The sequence below is a fragment of the Gymnodraco acuticeps genome, unplaced genomic scaffold (assembly GCF_902827175.1).
Source record: "Gymnodraco acuticeps unplaced genomic scaffold, fGymAcu1.1, whole genome shotgun sequence".
NCBI lineage: Eukaryota > Metazoa > Chordata > Actinopteri > Perciformes > Bathydraconidae > Gymnodraco > Gymnodraco acuticeps.
In genome coordinates this window covers 47,166-70,310 of record NW_022990491.1, presented here as the reverse complement: position 1 = coordinate 70,310, position 23,145 = coordinate 47,166, and the positions used below count along the sequence as shown (strand labels likewise).

The 23,145-nt window shown below is 40.5% G+C and overlaps 2 protein-coding genes and 1 long non-coding RNA gene across 3 annotated transcripts in view; all 3 read right to left on the bottom strand.

The window, feature by feature from the left end:
• LOC117552829 (zinc finger protein 91-like) overlaps positions 1-23,145 on the bottom strand; it is a 67,485-nt gene that overhangs the window by 8,352 nt on the left and 35,988 nt on the right.
• LOC117552828 lies at positions 3,855-14,629 on the bottom strand. Its single transcript, XM_034226484.1, is given in 4 exon segments — positions 3,855-7,642; positions 7,644-8,286; positions 10,342-10,454; positions 14,607-14,629. Coding segments are annotated over 3 exon segments (3,693 nt in total). The 5' UTR covers positions 10,442-10,454; positions 14,607-14,629; the 3' UTR covers positions 3,855-4,692.
• Positions 18,455-20,146, bottom strand: LOC117552830. Its single transcript, XR_004570038.1, has 3 exons — positions 19,513-20,146; positions 19,141-19,187; positions 18,455-18,771 (listed from the first exon to the last, which is right to left on the bottom strand). It is a non-coding gene; the product is annotated as an uncharacterized LOC117552830 (long non-coding RNA).

Here is a 23,145-nt window from a genome sequence, read left to right as displayed (position 1 = left end):
TACTGAACTGCTGTCTATAGTGTGTTTTGACTTTGACGTCTAGTCATTGTTGGTGATTTTAACATCCATGTTGACAACCCCCAGGACAGAGCGGCTAAAGAACTGTTTTGTGTTCTTGATAACTATGGTGGGGACCCTCTCATGACATCCAACTATAGGCCCATCAGTATCTTACCCATAGTAGCCAAGGTATTTGAGAAATTGATTGCCAAACAAATCATCAATCATCTCAACAACAGCTCCTTGTGTTCAAATTGAGAACCATAAGTCTAGTGTTTGTCAACTGGAGTACCGCAGGGCTCTGTATTGGGCCCAATCCTGTTTAGTAGTACATAAATGATCCGCCTTCTGTGTGTGGAGAATGTGATGTATGCTGATGATACAGTTGTGAGCTCACAGCTCCTCATATCTGTTCAGAAACTAGACAGAAGTTAAACAAGTACAAACCACAGACTGTCTGTGTCATGGCGAATACAGTCGCTGCTTTATTTATGTCTGTATAGGGCGTTCCGAGCTGAATAAGGGCGTCAAATGAAGGCAAGACGCCCGCCTGGCGGAAACGCTGGAATTAGGAATATATTGTGATGAAGTGCACACTGACCTGAGCTCCAGGGGTCTCTTTCTTCTCCTCCATGCTGCTCATCAGCTGTCCTGATGAAGACCACAGAGCTGCTTCATTATTAATATAATACAAGTATTTAGATATAATTCATCATAAACTGTCAGCAGTGAAGAGGAGGAATTCAAAGAGTTTATTCAATGATATGTTCTATTTCTAGATGCTTATATGTAGTGTTTTATCACACCATGTGCAGTGCCTTGTCTTATCTATGCTGCTGTGACGTAAACATGGTCCAAATTGATCCATTTAGTCAATGTGATGCTAAGCAGAGGAGAACATGATAGAAAGGTCAGATAGTTATTAACGTTACATGCACATTACTTTAACCATTACGATAAAAAGTTGGTTTTCTGTGTAAATTATTATTAATATAATACAAATATTTAGATATAATTCATCATAATCTGTGTAGCAACTTACATTCTAACTTACAGCTCACAGTTTGTTCACTTTTATTTCATTAAAATGACTTTATTCACATAGAAAGTGACATTAATGGTTGTTTGAACCACTGTTATAGCGCTATCCGTGTGTAACTATCACTAAGTTAACACAGAAAGCAAACATTAGCTAGTGAGACTGTTTAATGTACTCCATGTATACAGTATTTTCTGTATATTGTGTATTCTTTAGATACTCTAGTGATATGTGTCCTGTGTGTATACTTGCTGCTAATGCTTCATTTGTATTATATCTTATTGCATCTTTTAAATATGTTTAACTCGTGTAATGCCTGAAAACACTTCTGCTGTGACACATTCATTTCCCACTTTAAGATAAATCATTATTTAAATAAAGTATATCTATTTATCTAATGAGCTAAACCGTCGCTTAGCTTAGCGTTAGCTGCTAACTGAAGAACCCCATTCATTTCAATGGGAAAAATGCTACGTCGCGGTGAATGGCGATGCTAATAAGCTAGTTAGCATATATTTAAAACCATATCTATGGTAAAGAGCACCAACACAACAACTCAAACCGTCTTAAAGACAACTGGTGTAATAAATAACTAACATAAAGTCAGCTGAGCATTACATATCAACTGTTACTCCCCCAGAGCCGAACTGGAATAATAACTGTAGCCGTTAGACGATAGCTTTCAGACTGTAGCTGTTAGCCTTTATTTAAAGATAGTTTGAGTTTGTCGCACATTTTAAAGTTTTTTTGTGAGTTTCTTTCTACCAAGATGAAAGCTGTTGTGTTAAATAAGATAACTTCTGATTCGTGATTAACTGTAAACTAAGAGGTTTAATCCACTCACCTGTTCTTCTGTTCTTCTGTCTTCTGTCCTTTGTCCTTTGTCCTCCTCCTCCTTCTTCTTCTTCTTCTTCTTCTTCTTCTTCTTCTTCTTCTTCTTCTTCTTCTTCTTCTTCTTCTTCTTCTTCTTCTTCTTCTTCTTCTTCTTCTTCTTCTTCTTCTTCCGTGTTTATTGGCGGTTGGCAAACCAACTTGTAGGCGCATTACCGCCACCAACTGGACTGGAGTGTGGACAAGAGACTATGCAGAAAACAAGAAACAAAAGAAACAAAACAAAGAACCAAAACTCTAGATTATTTTAAATGTATAAATTTCTCTTAGAAATTTAATAATCTCACAATATATATTGCCTGATGTTTTCCCTAACAGCCCTGATAGCGACAAGTCATGGAATGTTGCTTTCTTCAGTGTCTGGAAAAGCACATTTCTCTGAGTACTATATTTCCTGCAAAGCAGTAAAACATGCTCAACAGTTTCTGGCTGGCTGCAGTGTGTACACTTTCCGGTTGGATGCTTTCCTATTATACTTAAAGTATGATTGAGACCTTAAGTATGATTGAGACCTGTATTATACTTAAAGTATGATTGAGACCTGTATTATACTTAAAGTATGATTGAGACCTGTATTATACTTAAAGTATGATTGAGACCTGTATTATACTTAAAGTATGATTGAGACCTGTATTATACTTAAAGTATGATTGAGACCTGTATTATACTTAAAGTATGATTGAGACCTGTATTATACTTAAAGTATGATTGAGACCTGTATTATACTTAAAGTATGATTGAGACCTGTATGACCTATTCTCATCAGAGAAATGACATTTTCCTCCCTTCTTTTAAACCCCACCTTCCTTCCATCCCCCACATACCTTTGAATGTGATAAAGATGTCTTCCTGTATCACTAAGGTCCCAATGATCTTGCCATGTTGTTTGTGCATATTTCTGAATGAATGTTTGAACCTCCGCTTTGCTGAGTGGAACTTCTATGTCTATGTTCATACTTCTGAGTGTTTGTTTGGCCAGAATATCCACCTGTTCATTTCCCTCCACACCAACATGAGCAGGAACCCAGATGAAACGAGTTGCTATGCCTTTGATTTGCATTTGATATCAAATTAGAAATATTTCATTTATGATGTCCATTCTAGATGAAGATCTGCCTGATCGTATACTCGATAATGCTGAAAAGCTGTCAGATGCAATTACACTGTTATGTATTTCTTTCTCCTCTATCCATTTCAATGACAGTACCAATGCCAACAACTCTGTGGTGTATACTGACACATGGTCTGTTACCCTTTTCTTTATATGTGTATTACTCACTGGGATATACACTGCTGCCCCTGCACGCCCTGTCTCTGGATCTTTGGAGCCATCTGTAAATATGATTGTTGAGTCTGAGTGATATCTTGTAGAATAATTCTGGACTATGCGCCATACTGGTAGTTCTTTCCTACTCTTACTTGTATTTTCCTGTCCAGTAAAACATTCATAACCCAATTATATGCTTTACCACCAATTCCCAATGATTTGAACTTGATTAGTAGTCCTTCCTTCCAGAGCATGTCATAAGCCTTTTCAATATCAAAGAAGACTGCAATCACTACTTCCTTGTTGGTCTGTGCTTTCCTGATGTCTGATTCTAAGCACAATATAGAATCCATTGTATTCCGACCCCTCTGGAACCCACTTTGATATGGGGACAACAGAGCTTTACTTTGTCTTTTTTTGCAAGTCCAAGTCAAGTCTCAAGTCTTTGGTCACGAGTCAAGGAGATACAATACAGTTTTTTAATCATTTCATACTTTCTTCATCCCTCACCTAATTACTACAGGACAATAACATGCAATTCAGTAAACATCAGTATAATTGTTTACATTAAGTATATTTAAAGTATATATATATACCTGAAGAGAAGATACAAAACAATAAGCAACACATCTTTTTAAAACATTGTATGGTAAGTCGTTATTGATCAAATCGTCAGCTAAATGTAATTTATTGAGCAATGTAAACTGCATACATGAAATATGTAAATGATCCTAACAGGGGAAAAACACTGCACAATGAACTGTCCATGCACAAAATGTGTTCCCACAAACATGGTTCATCTGTTATCTCCTGTTTGGTGAACCTGACAAAAATATCACATAACTTCTGCAGAAATACAATTGTTTAAACATATCAAATAAAATGTGGCAAACATATTGAATTCTCAGTCTCTCAAGTGTCGAGACTCAGTTTTTCTCTCATGATTAGCAGGTACTGAACTCTTTGAGCCCAACCTGGCCTCAGGCTTCTCTCATTCAGCAAGCAATGGACTCTGATTGGAGGAAAGATTAGGCTTCAAACTCTTTCCATTTTATTGACATGGCTTGAACAACATTACTTTGGCGTTACAACACAGCATCAAAAATCAACAACAAAATCACACATGTCGTTCGTAGACACAAAATATCCTGACTTAACTCTTCTGTTCCTCTGGCTTCTAAAACTCAGGTCAATCTCTTATTCAGCATTTCTTTCAAGGATTACTTTTTAGATTCATCAACATTCATAAAACATCTTTGCTGTAAGAAGTTAGTTTACAAAATTGAAACCATGGTGATTTAGACAAATAAAGTTAAAACACGATGTGTAAGCAAATAAAGTACGACATGGTCCTTTATTGGTCCCAACCCTTGGCTATCTATAGTCATTAAAATGTCTGGGTCATTATCATGGCTTGAGCCTATTGCTTTCAGCTCTTTGTCTTGGTCTAAGTTGGCACTGGTCTTAATTCTCCCTTGGTTAGAGATTCTTCACTTTAAAGCAGGTTTTCTCCTCTCCTTACTTTAGCCATGAGCTCTGCTTGTCCTCTCACCTCCATCAGGTACTCGACTCGTTGCTTCCAGCCTAACTTGGCCTCAGATTTCTCTCCCTCAATGAGCAGGTCAATGTACTCTGGAGTGGAGAGAGGATTTGGCTTCAGTGCGATCTCTCCTAGTCTCTTCAGACACTCAGCAGACCTCTTCATGATCTCCCTCACTTCAGCCTGAAGACGCTGATATTCAGCCTTCATATGAGCGATCACTTCCTGAACAGTTCCCTTAGCCTTTGAGGCCTTCAGGTACTTTTCTTTCAGCTCCTGCACGGTTTGCTTTTCTTTAACCTCCTTATACTCCCATCTGTACTTCTGGTTAAAATGTTTACTCCAATGACATTTGTCTGGACACTGGGTACAGTTTCCATCTGGTCCCATTGCAGGACACTTCCTTTTATCTGCATCATTGGCATATGGACATTCTGTGTGACAGGTGAAATGACACAGCTGACAGTTGGTGTCGAACGTCCCAGTGCCAGATATATCTACTTTAAAAGGCCTTGTGACAACTACTTCAAACTCACATTTTGCATTTCTGCTGCACTCTGCGTCATGCAGTTTAAGTTGTTCAGATGTCTTGTTTATCTCCTCAATCTTGGCTAACCCTACTTTAACCTGCTTCTGCACATTTTCCATTGAGATCTGGAGCTGCTTTCTTTCTCTGAGGACTTCCTTTGTCAATGTCAAGCTTTTGGTTGTTAGCTTATTTAAAGCAACAAAGAACGTCTTCATGCTTTCTGCCACCATTTTCCAGAACATCTTTTCAAAGCCTCCCTCTTCCTCCTCTCCACTGGAGTCAGCAGCAGCAGATGATTGGTTCTGTGCAAACAAGGCAGAATTATTGAATTTGAAGTGAACTGGCAGCCCGTCTTCTGTTTTAGGACATGGGACGCCTGAAGCTTTGATCGCCTCTAGAACTGGTGGGCGTTGGCCGTCTGCGAATGTCACCAGAACCTGGATGTTCTCTTTCACATCTTTGCCAAAGATTGAGAGCACAGAATCAAACACATACTCCTGTCTTGGTGTGAGCCGAGCTAAAGAAGCCTGAACTACAAAACACACAGCGTCAATTTCACTGATGCCACGCTCAGCAGAGAAGAGATTAAGAAGCTGTTGTTTGATCTCCTCGTCTCTTTTTATTCCTCTTGTATCTCTAAAGCCTGGAGTATCAACAATGGTCAGAGAGAAAGGGGTTTTAAAGCCCTCTTGGTGGTTGATTTTGTACACAGTGACTTCAGAGGTCTGGCTCTCAGCTTGAGATCTCGACTGATCCTCGTCAACTAACTTGAATCTGAAATCGTCCTTCCACTCTATACCAACGATGTAGTTGATGAGTCCATTGATCAGAGTGGACTTTCCAGATCCAGTTGCTCCGAGAAGCATTATTGTACGATTTTGCCTCATGCTGTCTTTGCCAAAGTTGTACCTCCGGCATCCATCAACGTCCATGTCTTCTTCTGTCAGAGGCAGTTTGTAAACTGAGGGAGATTCAGTATTGATGATTTTGCTTTTACTTTTGAGGAATTCTTTAAGATATGCAGGTGTTGTTGTGCGGACATTAACAGCGATGCTTTCTTTGCTTCTTCCAGCTGCACCACAATCACACCTGACCCTGACAGCGTATTCTGTCTCTGGCTGAAGTCCTGAAATGATCGCCTTCTCAGCTCCCACCATATTTTGCTCCCAGTGGAGATCTTCCTCTTTCACCTGTTGGTCTGGTTCGGCGTACTCCACGATGTAGCTCAAAACGTGGACATCTTGTCCGAGCTCAGCAGGTTTCTCCCAGCTGACTGATATCTCACCTGAGGTAGATTCAACGTGGAGTTTTCCAGGAGGGCTGCAGGGTAAGGTTTGAATGGATCCACTGACTTCATTGGCTGGCCCGGCACCTACTGGTGTCTCTGCCCTGCATCTGAACCTGTACTCTGTGTTAGGACTCAGGCCGCTCACTGTGACTTCTTCAGCTCTGGATGCTGTCTCTTGTTTCCAGCCGTCCTCTCCTCTGACACAGTACTCAACAGAGTAGGAGGTGATGTCCTCTGCTCCAAATCTGGGTGGAGAAATGTTCAGCGTCACACTGCTGTGGTTTATATCACTTCCTGTTACTGTTGCAGGCTTTGAAGGCGGCTCAAAGTTCTCATTGACAGAAAGGCCGTCTGTATAAAGGTAGATGCTGGCACCTTTCTGTGTCTCGTTTGTTAAACCCACCGTCAGAAATGTGATGTTCTTGTTCTCCTTTTTGGCCTCTGCAAAATCACTGAAGAGCTTTGCTTTATGCCGCATTGCTCCCCATTCTTCTCTTGAGTTGTACCATTGATCTGGAGGGTGTGGATCTTGGGCATCATCTGGTTTGGGTGTTTGTTTAAGGTAGTTTGATAAAGTTGAGAGGTACGGTTCATCTCTTCCCAGCGAGGTGAAGACAAAACACACAGCCTGCTCTGCTTTGAAGCTTTCTTTGTCCAGGTCTGTTTGAGATGAGATGATCTTGGTGTTTGTCATCATGTCGGTCAGAGACATCACGGTGTAGATTTCTCTCTCCTTACAGTCCATCCACTCGTTCAGGTCCTTGCTGTTGAAAGGAGAAGAACATGTCTTCCTCAGTTCCTCTGCGAGCACAGCTTCTTCTTCTCCTCCTCCTCGGATTGATGGAAGTTTCTTTGCCAGGGTTCGTTGGAATTCCAGTTTGAACTGAGAGCACTTCTGTTTAAAGGTTTTGAGTTTTTCTCCAATCTGTGGGAACTGCTGTGCAGTTTGGGTTCTCAGTGCATCATTGAACCTCATCTCCAGGTCACTGAAGTCCTCCAGGACACTCTGACATTCTTCAACTAATCCTATACTTATCTGACGGACAAGTTTAGCGGCAGTAGAATCTAAACATGTCAGAGGCAACAGCCTTCACTGGTACTGCGTTTTCCCTGTTGGCTCCCAGCAGCTTTGGCAGACTTTGGTACACCTCTACTGCCTCCTGAAAGGATGTCGGAGGTTTCTGAATCAAAAAGTCTCCAAAGAATCTGCAGGAGAATTTCTCAACATTTGCTTTGTCCTTGTCTTCCATTTTCAGCGAGCCTTTACCATCTATTGAAAGGGAGCTAATGTTCTTGATCATCACCTTCAAGTTGCCCTGAATGTCTCGATGGTTCTCGTTGACAGACACCTCACGGTCAAAGACAAAGAAGGCTTGTGCCCCATAAAGGATACCTGTGACTACATGTGTTGCTATTCCTTTCTCAAACACAAACTGATGTTTCTTAACATCCCCAAGATGATTCATGGACAGTTCTTGGAACTTTGTGGTAGCTTGGTAATTCAGTGTTACTCTAACATGATCTTTGGAAGTCTTGCTATCGTTCAGGTATTTGGCTGATCCACCAACCTTTACCAGTCCACCCAAGAAACTTACCTTCAGTGATGCTTCAACATTTAGTGCTGAAGATTTGTCCTCAATTGATTCAGATGCAACTATATCACAATCATTATAATGCTGTGGTCTTTCTCTAATATGATTGTTAAGGTCATCACAGTCCCACAAAGTGATTCCTGCAAAAGAAGAACCAAAATCAAGCTAGAACCAGATTAGATGTTAATACACACTATAACTTTAAGGGGAATCAAATCATCGTCTTTCCAATAATTGTAGCTTTGCTGTTGTTAGGAACTGAAATATACAATGATTTGCTCAGTGATGCAATTCCTGAGAACATTAATGATAATAGAGAAAGCTTGTCTTGCTTACAAGACAAAGAGACACAAATCAGTTTAATGTACTTGACTATTTTCATGACTGTTACACTGCGTCCTTGTTGGGAACCTGACAGTGTGGAGACACCGCAGTTGTTGAGCAAAACCATAACAAAAGTGATATGGCCAGGCACGATGATACAGGGTTATTTTGGGTTATTTCTATGGTAGTTATAGGAAACAGATGTTCATTTTGAGTTTTTGAATTCTGAGCACCTTCGTCTAGCCGTCCTGAGTTTATTCCTATAAACAATAAAAGTCAAATAACTTCCAGTTCAGCGGTAACAGTGACAGATAACAGCAATCAGTAGCCTACACATTGTAGAACATTGTGTGACTCATGTATGGGCTTACATTTTGTCTATTTTTGAAAAATAATTTGTGTGTAAATATGTGATTTGTAAAACACCACAAATGCATTTAAAAGATTTGCAAACTCACAAATAAATTTGCAAATGTAAAACGGATCTGCATATACGCTAAATGTTTTTACAAATTAAAAAAAGATCTGTGAATATCTCTTTAACATTGACAACTTTCGATCAGGCATTTGTGAATCCATTTTGTATTTGTCAATCAAAAATGCGCTCGTGGATCTCAAATCTCTGCTTTGCACATTTATTTGTGAGTTTGCAAATCTTTTAAATGCATTTGTGGTGTTTTACAAATCACATATTTACACACAAATTATTTTTCTGTTCACACAAATAATTATGAGACATATCTATGCCCATAGTCATGGCATGTTAAACTAAAAGTATTCAACCAAAGTCACTGTGTATAGTTTGGCTAGCTCTGCTCTCAAACAAAGGATAAGGACAGCACTACTTTCTCCAGCATCCATCACCGGCCAAAATAACCCTGATGAGAAGGCTTTCCTGCAGGTAGTTAAAGCCAAGATGGATACTTCACGTCACAACTGGCGTCTAGAGTGCTGATCTCCATGCTGCAATCAAACAAGACCTGGAGGCCATCCAACAGGGCACATAAGCGGACATTATTTATATAAAAATGTCATAGCTGAATTATGTCCTTTAGCTCATGCACTGATGGATTCTCTGTTGAACATTTAAAGATATTTGGTGCCAAGTTGTTGCCAGACTTCCTCTATGTTTTTGGTAAATCTTTTGTCAATGGCCTCCTTTGTTTGTTAAGATATTGGCTCATCTCCTGGAATAAAAGCTGCCTTCCATTGTTTCCCCACACCACACTGATTTTATATGAAAACAATCTCTACTCTAATGTCAAGCATTCCTCAGATCCCAATCAACTGTTTGAGTTGATATGGGCAACCTTTGGAATTGGTCCAAAACAATTTCCTGATCTGCCCCTTTACTCTGCGGAGTTCCACAGGGATCAATCCTTGGCCCCAAAACATTTTCTTAATACGCTTTACCTCTAGGCAACCGGCTCAGTCAGTTTCACTCTATCTCTCACCACTGTTACGCTGACGACACACAGATTTACTTTAATGTTTGTCAAAATGTGATGGGTAATATTAGTACTCTCCATCACTGACTGTATGGATGTCACTTAACCTCCTTAATTTAAATTCATACAAAATCGAGGTCTTTCATAGTGTTCCTGGTAACTTTGTCTCTGACATAAATCAACACCCTGGCCCTCAACGTTGAACCATAGACAAGAAACCTGGGTGTGATCTTTGACCAGAATCTGAACTTGAGCCTCACACAAACAAGCTAGTCCAAACCTGCTTCTTCCAACATCACAACAATCTAGTCCATGCTATCAACAAACAATCTTAAATAACTTATTTATAGCTTTTCATCTGTGTGTTTCGTTCCTGGCAAAAAGAAAATGTCTGTTTTTAAAAAGGTGATGTTTTTTCCTCACCAGGGACGAGAGAGTCGTTGCGGCAGTCGTACAACATCCCGAGGCTGAAAGGCCGTCCGAGCGCCGCCACCTCCATTGTCCCGCTTCCTTTAGAGGTCATCGCTCCGAATGAACTGAAAATAATCGACAACAGCTGGTTAGTTAACTTCAATGATTTGGTAATCATGTCCAACCATGCTCACATTTTGATTTCAATTAGACCTTTTTACTCAAAGAAACACAAAAACTCCACAAATTGACACTAACTCTAATCAAGCCCAAATTCAAAGAGACTTTAAAAAAGCTACTTGAACTGCTGTACACATTACTACACTCTCGTCGTCCTCATAATCCATTATTACACGTTACTTTTTATGATAAGACATATTTAATTTAAATAAATTGCCATTCATGAATCACTCATCTTATAAAATAAATAAACAGACAAAGTTTTTAATTTATTGAGAGGGGACATGCTGTGATTGGCTTAATTTATGAAAACAATTGTGTCACTTTCACAGCTTTATTGCACTTATTTTCCTTTATTTCCTTTATGTCTATCCAAAGTCACTCTGTTGGAGGAGCCTGGGTCTTGGGTTGTTATTGCTAAAACCAGTGCCCGAAGTGGGCCACTACTCACCGCTACACAGTACCGGCACTTCCACATTTTATTCTTTGGCGTATCGTGACTTTTATTTGCGTACAGGCACTTCTCACAGGCTGCTCTACTCAGCCCTCTAAAATCATGTTCCATTGATCCTTTTGCCTTTAACAAGAACAAATATTGCTTTACCCAGGGAGCAGTGTGTTCCCAGCGGATACTCCAAGACGCATGCGCACCACGTTGGCGGTCAGGTGCTGCCATTAGCAAACCTAAACTATCCTCTGCTATAGTCCGTTTGACGAGAGGGACATCCAACACTTGCATTACAAGGTAGCGCTGTGTGCACACTACGCAGTACGTCAATTTGAAAAGCTGCAACACTTTTTTGCTCTGGCCTAACACCGTTATGTGTGTTTAAAGCAAAGACTGTTTGCTGCATACAGGCCCGTATCCAGGATTTTGTAAATACCAAGGTCCAAAACATGCCAGTGGGGCTCGGGGCTAGCAATACATTTGATCTCTTCAACCTTTTACTCACATTATAATGAAAGAAAAGCATTGAAACTTTTGTTAAAAGGTCTGACATTGGATGAATGTGTCACGGTGTGTGAAGCAGGTAGGACTAGTGATGGCAGTTTGACACTGAAGCTTCGAACGGAGCTTCAACCCTGGACTTCCTATTCCATAGAAGCAGTGCTTCGAAACTTGCTTCAAATCACGTGACATATGACGTCCGAAGCAGCAACTGCTTCAAATCACGTGACATGTGACGTCCGAAGCAGCAACTGCTTCATTTCCTGAATGAATCACTTGACTGTAGTGATGGCGAGATGAAGCCTTATGAAGCTTTGAAGCTTTCCAGCCAATTGATTCGCAAAAGGGTTCATCTCATGAGGCTTCATCATGGGCTTCATCTGAACACAAACCCCCTGTTGGTCAAAGTGTGTAAAACAGGCAGATTGGACATCTCAACAGTGTGCTCTATCTCATACCGAGTTCCCAATGAGTAAAGCCTTAGAATACATCTAAACAACGAACATTAAATCATATTTTCATGTTAACAATATTGTTTTTATTCCAGTTGAATGATTGTGATTGAAAAGGCTAAGGAGGCTGGCAGGGCCGGACTGGGACAATAAGTCAGGCCGGGAATTATACACGCTGCCAGGCCACTACCAGTTTTCTTTTGTGCCATTTTCCTGGATTCATTTGTCAATACAGCGTTGCTGTGCAAATCTATTTAGGCGTTGCTGTGCACATCTAGGAACCTATCCACGTGAACATATTTTAAGTGGAGGTGGACCTCAATTCCTCTAGGGGGGTCCGGGGGCATGCTCCCCCGGTAAGATTTTTTTTTTAAATGTTGGACTTAAATGCATCAACCAGTGCACTTTGAGGGGGAAATAAAGAGACAACACCCATATGAAACAGAACTGTATACATTTAAATAATCATAAAATCATAAGAACATGGCCATAACCAATATGAAATTACATTGAAACTTGTTTATTTATTTGTTTTTGGTTTATTTATAGTTGTGAGTGTGTCTGTGCTCCTGAACCAGCCTCACCTGTATCCCTCTCCCCCTGCTCCTCTTTGAGGCAGCAGCAAAGACTAGTTTTAGCTCTCAACAAGTTTATAAAGTTTATCTTACCTTTTTTCACCTAGTTAACATTTTATTTTTTATTATTCATGCATATTTTACTAATCACTCCCCGTTCAAATGGAAATATGTGTTTACATAAATGGTGACCAAACCATTTGAGACCCACAGAGAACTTAGACTAAGTTAACTATCTAAAGACTCAGAGTCCTTTACCTCACCTGAGCTGTAGTTATCAGTCTCTCAGTCTGACAGCAGAGGACTCTCCCCCCACCTTGTTGACAGCTCATTAGAACCGTTAGCGCAGCTAACTAGCACCAGATGCTAACAACAACAATACACGTAACCGGTTTCTCTCTCGCTCGCTTGCGCCACACACATTCAAGCTCCCGAGCTTGAATGACACACAGAGACCAATCGAGGGCATTAGTATGATCTGTATGGAAGTGGCCATGTCGGCAGGCCACATCATGTAGACAGCCAGTCACCCTCTGTGAGGCAGAGTCCGACCCACATTTGCGCAGCGTTGCGTTCACAATACATACATAACAAAAATAAATTCCTCAGGCCAGCAGGCCACTTAACAGGCCAGTCCATCGGGAAACCTCCCGGTGCTCCCGATGGCCAGTCCGGGCCTGGAGGCTGGTAAACATTACAAATAGGGATTTGTATTCCTTAATAATATTCATAAACGTAACCATGTTGTAGCCTGAGAAAGGCTAAACCATATCAAAGAATACATTTATTAACTACATTATCTCATTTAGCTGTAGCTTTTATAAACAACAAAAAATACGTATTGACGAGTCGTTGAACCAGGAACCCTGCGGTCGTGAGTCAACTGCTTTCCAGCTGAGCCACAGCACACACGCTGAATCTCCCTGAAAATACTGTAACATATTTATTCCTGTATTTATTCATTCATGTTTTTTTTCCTACATTTATTTATGCTTGTAGCCTATCTATTTATACTTATGACATGTTCCGACCTCTATATAGGTGAGGTTTTGAGCTCTTTTAATTCCATCGTGTCACCAGCGGGCCCGGGTACAAACGGTTAATACCGTTCTTATTATACATCCATGGGTATTATGAGCGTTGTGGTTCAACGGTTCAACCGATCTGAATCGCTTCGTGAAGCAGTCACGTGGTATCGACAGGCAGCGAGGCTTCGTTTGTCATCGATGACGTCACTGGCCCAAAACGATACAAGCCTCGATACATGCTTCACAAAAAGCTTCGGGGATTACTCGACACACGCTCCGAAGCCTCGGCGCAATACGTAACATCACTACTTGACTGGTTCACGGTCCATTCACGCGATTCAATGCACTGCCTCGTCTCGATTCTGACAGGTGACAGGTTGAAACAGTTTCAAACTTGAGTGCTTCAACACTTTATGACCGCTCTAAACAATGCACAATGTGTGGGTTGTTGTCGTAGTTTGCGTTGTTGCTGTTATTGCATTTGATATCATTATAGAGCAAGCCAGGAAGTAAGATAGGTTGTTCTGGCTCGGGAAACACTTTGAAATGTGGAGAAGTTGTGAACAAAAGGACAATGAGTAATATAAAAACAGTTAAATATGTTAAGGAATAGATAGCCCAGTGGGTAGAGCCTGCGGCCCGAATGCGGCGATGTCTTCCGCGCAGCTGGTTCAAATCCCGGAATGGACGTATTTTAATCATTGCTTTTCAACTTTAATAACTGATAAAAGGCCCTCTCCTCCCAAAAACATGTCCAGCACTCTCTAGTCTCTTCTCAATAACCCAATACACACAATTATCAATCTTTAATTGCAAATAGAACATGATATTCAGTCTTAGTGTGTGTGTGCATCAAATATTTTTCAAGGCAAAGATACGTTAAACCCACTGCAGCCTTGCACTTCGCCAGGAGAGGTCGCTGTAACTGAAGCTTCGAGAAATGAACCTATTTCCGACACAATTGTCCAAGTGGTTCGACGCTTCATTCAAAGCTTCATTTTGCCATCACTAGGTAGGACCCAAATGCAGATTAAAGTGAGAATTCCTTTATTTCAAGGCTAGGTGCTAAACAAAGACAAAACAGAACACTCACCGACGAACTAGTCATGACACAAGACGAACCGACAAAGACAGACAGAAAAACCAGAACTTAAATACACACAAGACTAATCACAGAAACAAGACACATGTGAGGAGGGAGGAGAACACACAGGGACACCAGGTGAACACAATCGGGTAAATTAGACACACCAGGGAAACTAACGACCGGGAACCACAGACAGGTTTAAACAAGACACAACGCAGACAGAAACAGGCAAGACAGGAAGTGAAGACCTTTCAAAAATAAAACATGAAACAAGACAAGACAAAATACAATACAGGCAGATCGTGACAGAATGAAATTAACTTTAGTTCTCTAGCTATTTTATTCATGGGTTTAAACCAAAGTATAGCTGCAATATAAGTTATCATGCATCTTGTCGTCCAGGGTTCGAGTTATAATCTGAGCTTTATGGGGGTCTTTAAGACTAATGTGCAAGCACACGCACACACACACACACACACACACACACACACACACACACACACACACACACACACACACACACAGACATACACGCACGCACGCAGCAGCCCTCTACTTGCTACAAACTTAAATTTGAAAAGGTTCAACTACGCACACCACATAACACATTATCTCAGCTTGCGCAGCACGCTCACAGGCATAGATTGCGCACCTTGGAGGTCCGGACCTCTGTGACCTTAATGGTGGGAACGGCCATGGCTGCATAGACTGTGGCTGCAATGGGGCTTATTTAATATATATACACCTGTGTTTGAGACCTTGATGTTTTAGTATTTGTGTTTATTTCTATGCATGTAGCTTAATACTTAGTGAACTCTGGTTAATTGTAGTTACTCTACTCAGGAATGCATATTTTGAGAAGTTATTATCAGGTGTAGGCCCCAGGCCTTCTCAAAATAACCAGATATAAATAAAGTATATGCACATAGTCCTACTTCCAGATCAGCACCTCGTCACAACCCTTGGGCTGAAGTATTTTATATATTTTTCCATTTTCTCTGTCAATTTATTTGCAAGTCATTTTTCTTGGGTAAAGTGTATTTATGTACGCTAACTTGTACTTGACCTTGAGTAGGATACTCTATTAGATCTAATCTTTTGTACACGCTGCACTCTTTGATCTAAGTTCTGAAGGGCTTCATCTCCACCTATAGATATATGTTTGGTATTTCAAATGAAGGGCAGTGTAATTAAACCTGGAGCAGACTGGGAAGGACTGTGCTTTTTATTCACTGTAATAATTGTTTACTGATAAACAAGCCAATATGTAAATAAGGGCGTAATGGCACTTTGATCCCCACTTCAAGCTCCGGCTAAAACTACACTACAACTGTTGTTCATATGACGATAAAACCATTTAATCTTTGAACCAGTGGCGTAACTATCGCCGGTGCAGCTGGTGCAACGCACCGGGGCCCAGAGCCGGCAAGGGGCCCATGCAACAACAACAAAAATGCAAAAACATTTTTTTATATATATATATATGTTTATATATGTTTTTATTTTGGAGCCCCAATGGCATTGACCGGTTCACGCAGTCTTCAAAGTAACCAAGCAACCTAAATTATGTTTGTAATTTGTCTGTCCAATGACCTTGCTCTCTTTCATGTCATGTGATACCTTGCGTGACGAGCGAACCGTTTAATCAACCTGTACTGTACTGTAGCTAGCAGCAGCAAGTTCGGTAGCATTATAAAAAATGTAATAGCTTGCATCTATAATGTACAGCAAGCACAAGAGCAGCGCTTTTTTTTTGGTCCAATACTAACTGCACAATATTTACTGACACTGAGTGGTGAACATATAACACTGTGCAGACGTGCAACATTCTGCTGCAGTAGAATTCACTATTTGATATAACACTAACATTCCTGACAATAGATCTCAATAGTCATCTTTCATGGTGAACAGGCCTTTTTAATAACATTTTTGAATGGAACGTTCGGACAACAAAACGGAAATGGAAGTGAAAAGGCCTGATGGTGGTGCTAAATCAGAGCCTATCACCTGTTCTCAGTCTTTTTCTCATCATGCATCTTGTGTGTAGTGATCCAATACCGTTACCATAGCCTTGCCCTTCAACAGTTATTACAGCATAGGTAGTCCAAATGTTAGGAAATGCATGTGTCTGTAATAAGAAGATGAATCCACGAGGATATCAACAATCCTGTGGGAGCCATCAGGGAAGTAGTATGGTGAGAGTCTGGCAGGACCGCAGAGACAGGTTCAGCCACGACTCGAAGTCCAGGACTCAGATCCAGTGCTCAGGATAGAGGATCCAGGACTCAGGATAGAGGATCCAGGACACACGACCACAGCAACATGATTAGCCTCGACTAACTCGAAAAGAGATTTGGGGGAAACTGGGTTAATCGGAACATGAGAGTACACAGGTACAAACAGCCAGAAAGACGGAGTAAGGTCCCCCCCCAACAGTCCAAGCCTATAGCAGCTAGACTAACGTGTCTACATACATGCACTCCCTTTGGATAGGGTGAGGGAAAAGGGTAGCAAGTAAGAAGTAGGAAACAGAGGTGGAGAGGCACGCAGGGAGAAAGGTCCCCACTGGAGCCTGAATTGGTTAGAGGCAGTGGTGTAGTGGGCGTTGGACTTGGGGGTACGCCGTATCCCCACTTATTTGGAGCATGATCTTTTTTGTAATAGTCTAATACATATAAAATCATTGCCAGTCTTATCAGTTGCAAGTTTGTATTTGTTGTAATAATGACAAAAACATAATACATTTCACAGTAATTAAAATAAAAAATAAAAACGATTTCCTTAAAAAAGTATGATTCATACTGACCCTGCGGTCACTGACCATAGTCACTGACACACCCACAGTGAGCCAGCTCGCCGCGCCCGTCGATTTTGCGGCAGCTCTTTCCCTCAAGAACGCTAACGAAAAAGCTCTATAATGGAAGGAAAACGTTTTTTACTTGACTTATTTTCTAAAAAGAATATAATTCACAAGAAGAAAGAGGCTAGCAGCACCGAAGCTACAAGTGAAGCTGCGAGTACTACATCATCAGAAGAGCTGCCTAAAGACGTGGATAATGCTAGCTAACGTGCACGTTAGCTGCGCTAGCAACGTTCCCCTGGCTAGCTCAAGCTCACCTTTCCCAGAGGTATGGACGGAGGAGATGTGGCGGAGGAAACAAGAGGCATACCCGTGGATAGACTGCAAAGCTGGGAAACTGGGCTGCAAAGTTTGTTCATCCATTTCGGATTTATCAGTCTTCAAAACCCAAGGTGTGTGTGTGTGTGTGTGTGGTGTGTGTGTGTGTGTGTGTGTGTGTGTGTGTGTGTGTGTGTGTGTGTGTGTGTGTGTGTGTGTGTGTGTGTGTGTGTGTGTGTGTGTGTGTGTGTGTGTGTGTGTGTGTGAAAAGCAGCGCTGTCTGCTTATTTGCAATGTAGGCTAGGACTAATCAGAATAATGTCAAGTCCAGATTCAATGTTATTTGCATAAGTATGGCTATATTTTTCGTTTTGTTTATTTAATAAGTTAATTTCAGGACAACTTTGGACATTTTGTTTGTTTGTTATGAGTTTTAAATAGATTTTGAAAGTGGAGAGAGAGAGAGAGAGAGAGAGAGAGAGAGAGAGAGAGAGAGAGAGAGCGAGAGAGGAGAGAGCAGAGAGAGAGAGAGAGAGAGAGAGAGAGAGAGAGAGAGAGAGAGAGAAGCAGCACTGTCTGCTTAGTTGCAATACTGTAGCTTATGCAATTTAGGCCTATACATTGTTTATGTAACGTATGTGCCAGTGTGTCCATGGTTTTGAGTCTGTGTGTGTCGAGCGCAGCGCCGTCTGCTTTTTGCAGTACAGTAACTAAAGTAGGACTAAGCATACCGGTAGTTTCTGTGGACCTGTCTGCCCGTTTTGTGAGTGCACTGCGCGCATGCGCACTTGTGTGGCATTGTTTGGGATGACCTAATTAAAATAGCGTCCCCCCAGTAAAAAAATCCCCACTACCCCACTGGCTGTAACATAAATGTGAGGGGCGTCACAAATAAAAAGAAGGTCCAACTAAAGAAATGTAATCTGGGTGCTGGCTGTCAGGGCACTGTCCCAGGAAATGTTCGAGTAATATCTCGGTTTCTGTCCGCTAACACAAAATGGCACCCTGCGTTCAAGCCCAATACTGCCTGGCAACCCTTCCAGTCCATCATGCCTGTTAAAAAAGGCCAGAGAAAAAAACATTCATGAGATGGTACAATTATATGTAAAGTACTAAAAAGCTATTTGTCTGAAAATGTAGTCTTTGCAGGCCCTGGGATGATCCTCTCAGACACATCTGGTAAACCAAAAGAAACATTGCAGTCTGAACAGAATTATTTCAGTGAATGTGGTGGTGTATGGGAACATGACCGACAGATTATACAAAACCCATGCAATGTAACAATATGGGCAGGTCAAACAGCCAAGCTGGAGTCAAGTGGAGATTCAACGATGTAATGCTCTTTCCCTGTGTGGTGTCAAAACTCAAGTTAACTGTTCAGATGCAAATTAACAAGACAACGCTATGCAACTGAATTCATACCTCATCTCTGCAAGGTCCTTGACCATGTGCAAGTATTCATTTCCAGCCTGTAAATATGAAATGTATATCAGAATACTGTTGCAGAAACCTAAAGCCTGCTTTCATTAACTTATAACACAAACAAGATTTAAGGAAATTATGCAATACATATTCTACTTTACACATCTGCAAAACACATTGGTTGATTTGAATATGGCATACTTTTACTACACTTAGTTTGCTTTCAAATGTACCCTCTACGCATGTTTCACTTTCATCACTGCAATCGCATGCACACACTCTTTTTTAAATTGAGCACACCTGTGGGGCTTCCTTGGGCTAGTATGAAGTAGAAGTGTGCTATTCTTAAAACTGTCATTGTTTTTTATGTACCAGTTGTTCCTGACTCACAGGACCACTCAGTGTCAACCTCTCCTCACACTGCTCTCCACAACCTTAAAACAGAACTGTCCAGTTCCATATACCACTGCAATCAAAACAATGTAACCATATCAAGATGTAGTGTATTTTTGAAAAAGGCACATAGTCGTCTTGCAAAGGTAAATATAAATAACTTTGCTTTACAACTCGTTTTCTACCAACCTGTTTTCTCCTGTCTTGGACCGTTACCTGTGCTGCTGCTGCACACACCACCACCTCTGTAAGAATCACAGATTAAGCTGCAGGAAACAATGTGATACACTGTTTGCCTTCATTACAGGCAGCTGCGACTGTTCTCATGTGCTTACAGGCTAGGGAAAGGTTACTGTCTAAACGCAATAACCTTTTTGATACTGCAGTGGAGGAGCTGGACGTGCATTCACAGAATAAAACAAGTCTTAATGTGGTGGTAAACCTAAATACATACAGCTCCAGTAAAAAGTTTGAGACACACTTTCCCATTCACTTAGCATCCTAATGTTTCTGGCTACATCAGTGTGGTGAACTCATAAACCAAAACATTACAACCCAGTCTCACGGCATTTCGTGTTCACCAACACGATTTTTAATCTATTGATTTGTGTTCCCCAACACGATTTGCCCCTTTTTTTCGTGTTGCACAGCACGATTTTTTTTCGTGTTGCACAGCACGATTTTAAAAGCAATGTATTTCTACTGCCTGCAGCACGTCTTTTTCTCCGGTCGGGTCGAGGAAGACCTGAAGCTGTGTGGTTCATAAAAACATGTTCTTACTCAATATCAAGCCACAATTATTGCTTTTATTTTAAATCGTATAATTTCGGACTTTTGTTGCCGTCTGTGAGGAAACTAAATGGGGCTCAGAGCCTCAGAATACTGAAATCTGTATTTTTTAAATATTTGTTTCCTTCTAATTTGTTATTCTTTTCAAAATAACACACTGTTATTTACTCACCAATAACACACAATTATCCTTGATTTTATTTATTGGTTTAATTCCATAATCTCGGGCTTTTTTGGCGTCCATCAGGGACTGAATTTCAAAATAAAAATAACCGGACATAGGCATTACCCAAGATCCTCAGCTATGGTTTTAAGCTCGCTTATTGGATGTTTTAGCCGCAATGCATGCTGGGATTTGGTGTTTATATGATATGAAATCCGGAAAACATTTGTGTACCTTGTGTGCATCTAGTGGTTAAAGCACGTTATTGAATTATAGTTTGATTAAAAAAATATTAAGAGTACATACTTTCATAGGGGGAAAGTATAAAAATAGAAATATAGAATATAAAAAATCAAGAAGATACTATAAAGTGATCTCTACAATAAAACAGTTTAGTGCAGCATGTACAAAGATATTAATAGGAGGAGGTGTAAAACAGAAAAACGAATTAACCTTTATTTAAACATTAAATAACAGATTAAGGTCTTCTTTTAAATAAGAAAAAAACGTTGGGGGTATCTATCTACAGATAAATATTAAGCCTGACAAAGTACTTAACGTCTAATATATTGCTTTCCTGCAATGTTAACTATGTTGAAGCACTTATTTTAACTGATATTATACATATGAATTATACTCGTATGTATGTAGATAGAATAAGAAATGTGCAGAATATGACAGTTTAATGGTGGAGGTTCACACATATTGATAGATGTCTTGTAATGCACTGTTGAGGAACCTGTGACCCAAGTGTTTAATTCATTGCATAACTACACCGTAGTTGTGTATATGATATGTCAATACACCTTTGAAAATCTTGAAAGGGATGTGCAAAATAGCCATAATATACAGTCTTTAATGAACTATTAGTAGAGAATAACGAGTAATGAATATACTTTATTACTCGTTTCCATTCATGTCAATTGCAGATACATGTTTAGTCTTCTCAAGCACCAACTATCAAATATCTCTCCTGATTGTTGGCCGCAGATTACTCCGGGTCCCAGATCCCCCCATACCCCAAAAATATTTTTATTGCAGATCTACATAAATCACACAAACGACCTATTTTGGATTCAAAACGGCGAATTTTGCCGAAAGGTGACAAGTTTGCATCCCTGATGGCAAACCACTGTGCGAACATCAGCACCAAATGAACATTTCCGTTCGCTAACGCGCTCGCGGAGAAGTATAAACCAGGCTTTTCCTGCTATCCATTTTTGTTCTTGAAGTTCTTGAAGAGTAGGTTAACGCAGAGCCATATAATAGAAGAGTTATGACATCTCCGTTCACTCCAATGGACCACTTTTTTACAGCAATGGCGGATCGTGGAGCCTCTCAATCGTTCCCCGGAAGTTAGCGCCAAGGCTAGCAGAGCTGTGGAGTTGCAGCATAATAGACCGTTCGTGACGGACTTTTAAAGGTAAGAAGAAGTTTAAAGATTTATATTGCGGATATTATCAGTGCATCTGATTCAATTGAACATGTGTATTAAAGGATGTCAGTGGATTATCCCTAAATTAGTAGATTTAGGGAACGTTTACAGATAACAGATCAAGCTAGGATACCGAAGCAAGTTAGCAACACACGTTGAACAGCCTTTTAATTGTAAATTCCGTTCTCTTAATGTCTATTTGGTCCAACGTTGTTGAATTAGAGAAGAGGGGCTTCTAAACGGGATTGTATGCGGGGGTGGAGGGAGTTAAATATTAGATAAATATAACTTTGGTGCGTGTAAGAGTGAGTGTTTTTAGCAGAGCCATATTGTGTCCTTGTGATTATGTTGATTATTACCTGTGTGTATAATGTTGCAGCTCAGCTGATTTTGGATTGATGGCAAAGGGAGAGGGACTTAAGTGAGAGTGAACACACAAGGTAAGTTTAATACTACTGTTTTATATAAGTAAGCATACTAAACATGTATTATATCACTGTATTATATCAGTAATCTTGTTAGTAACCTACTGTATGGCAGGTGGAGGGGCAGTGATGTTACAGGTGGAGGAGCAAAACTGCAAGACTGCAAACTCACAAGACAGAGAAATCAAAGTTTGTTCTCCAGAGAAGAGGTTGATTTCACTTCCATTTTTTCATATTTTCTAAAGATGTGGAAATGGCACAAAAAAAAACTTGAGAGCTGTAACCAAGACAACTGTAACAACAGGAGTAGAGAGCCACCAAGGTTTTTCAAGTCCCTCTCTTACTCCATTTTGCCAACCCAAACTTCCAGGTACATGACGGGACACCTTGCTTGTTTTTGTTGTTTGCGCTCCTCTGGCAGGTGGAGGGCAGTGATCCCTTCCCTTCTTCCCTCAATCTTTGAGACTAATGTAAGTAGAAGACATGGCACTGTAAATGTTCGAACATTTAAAATATTATACCACTTAAAAATAAGAAATATTACTTTTGTTACTAAGAGTTCATACTTATTATACCTGTGTCACCTTTCACACTATCGCTGTGATCATGAGCTATGGGCTTTGTAGATACAGGTCCCGGGGTGAATCGTGGTGCAGGGGCCCTTCTCTTTTTGACCACAGGGCGATGCACGAAGATGGTGGGTATAGCCTCTGCTCTCAGCCTAGTCTTGCCCTTTTTTGTCTTGACAAACTGGTCTGCATCAAAATGTGCCTGCGGAGTGACTTGAGGTTACTTCACAC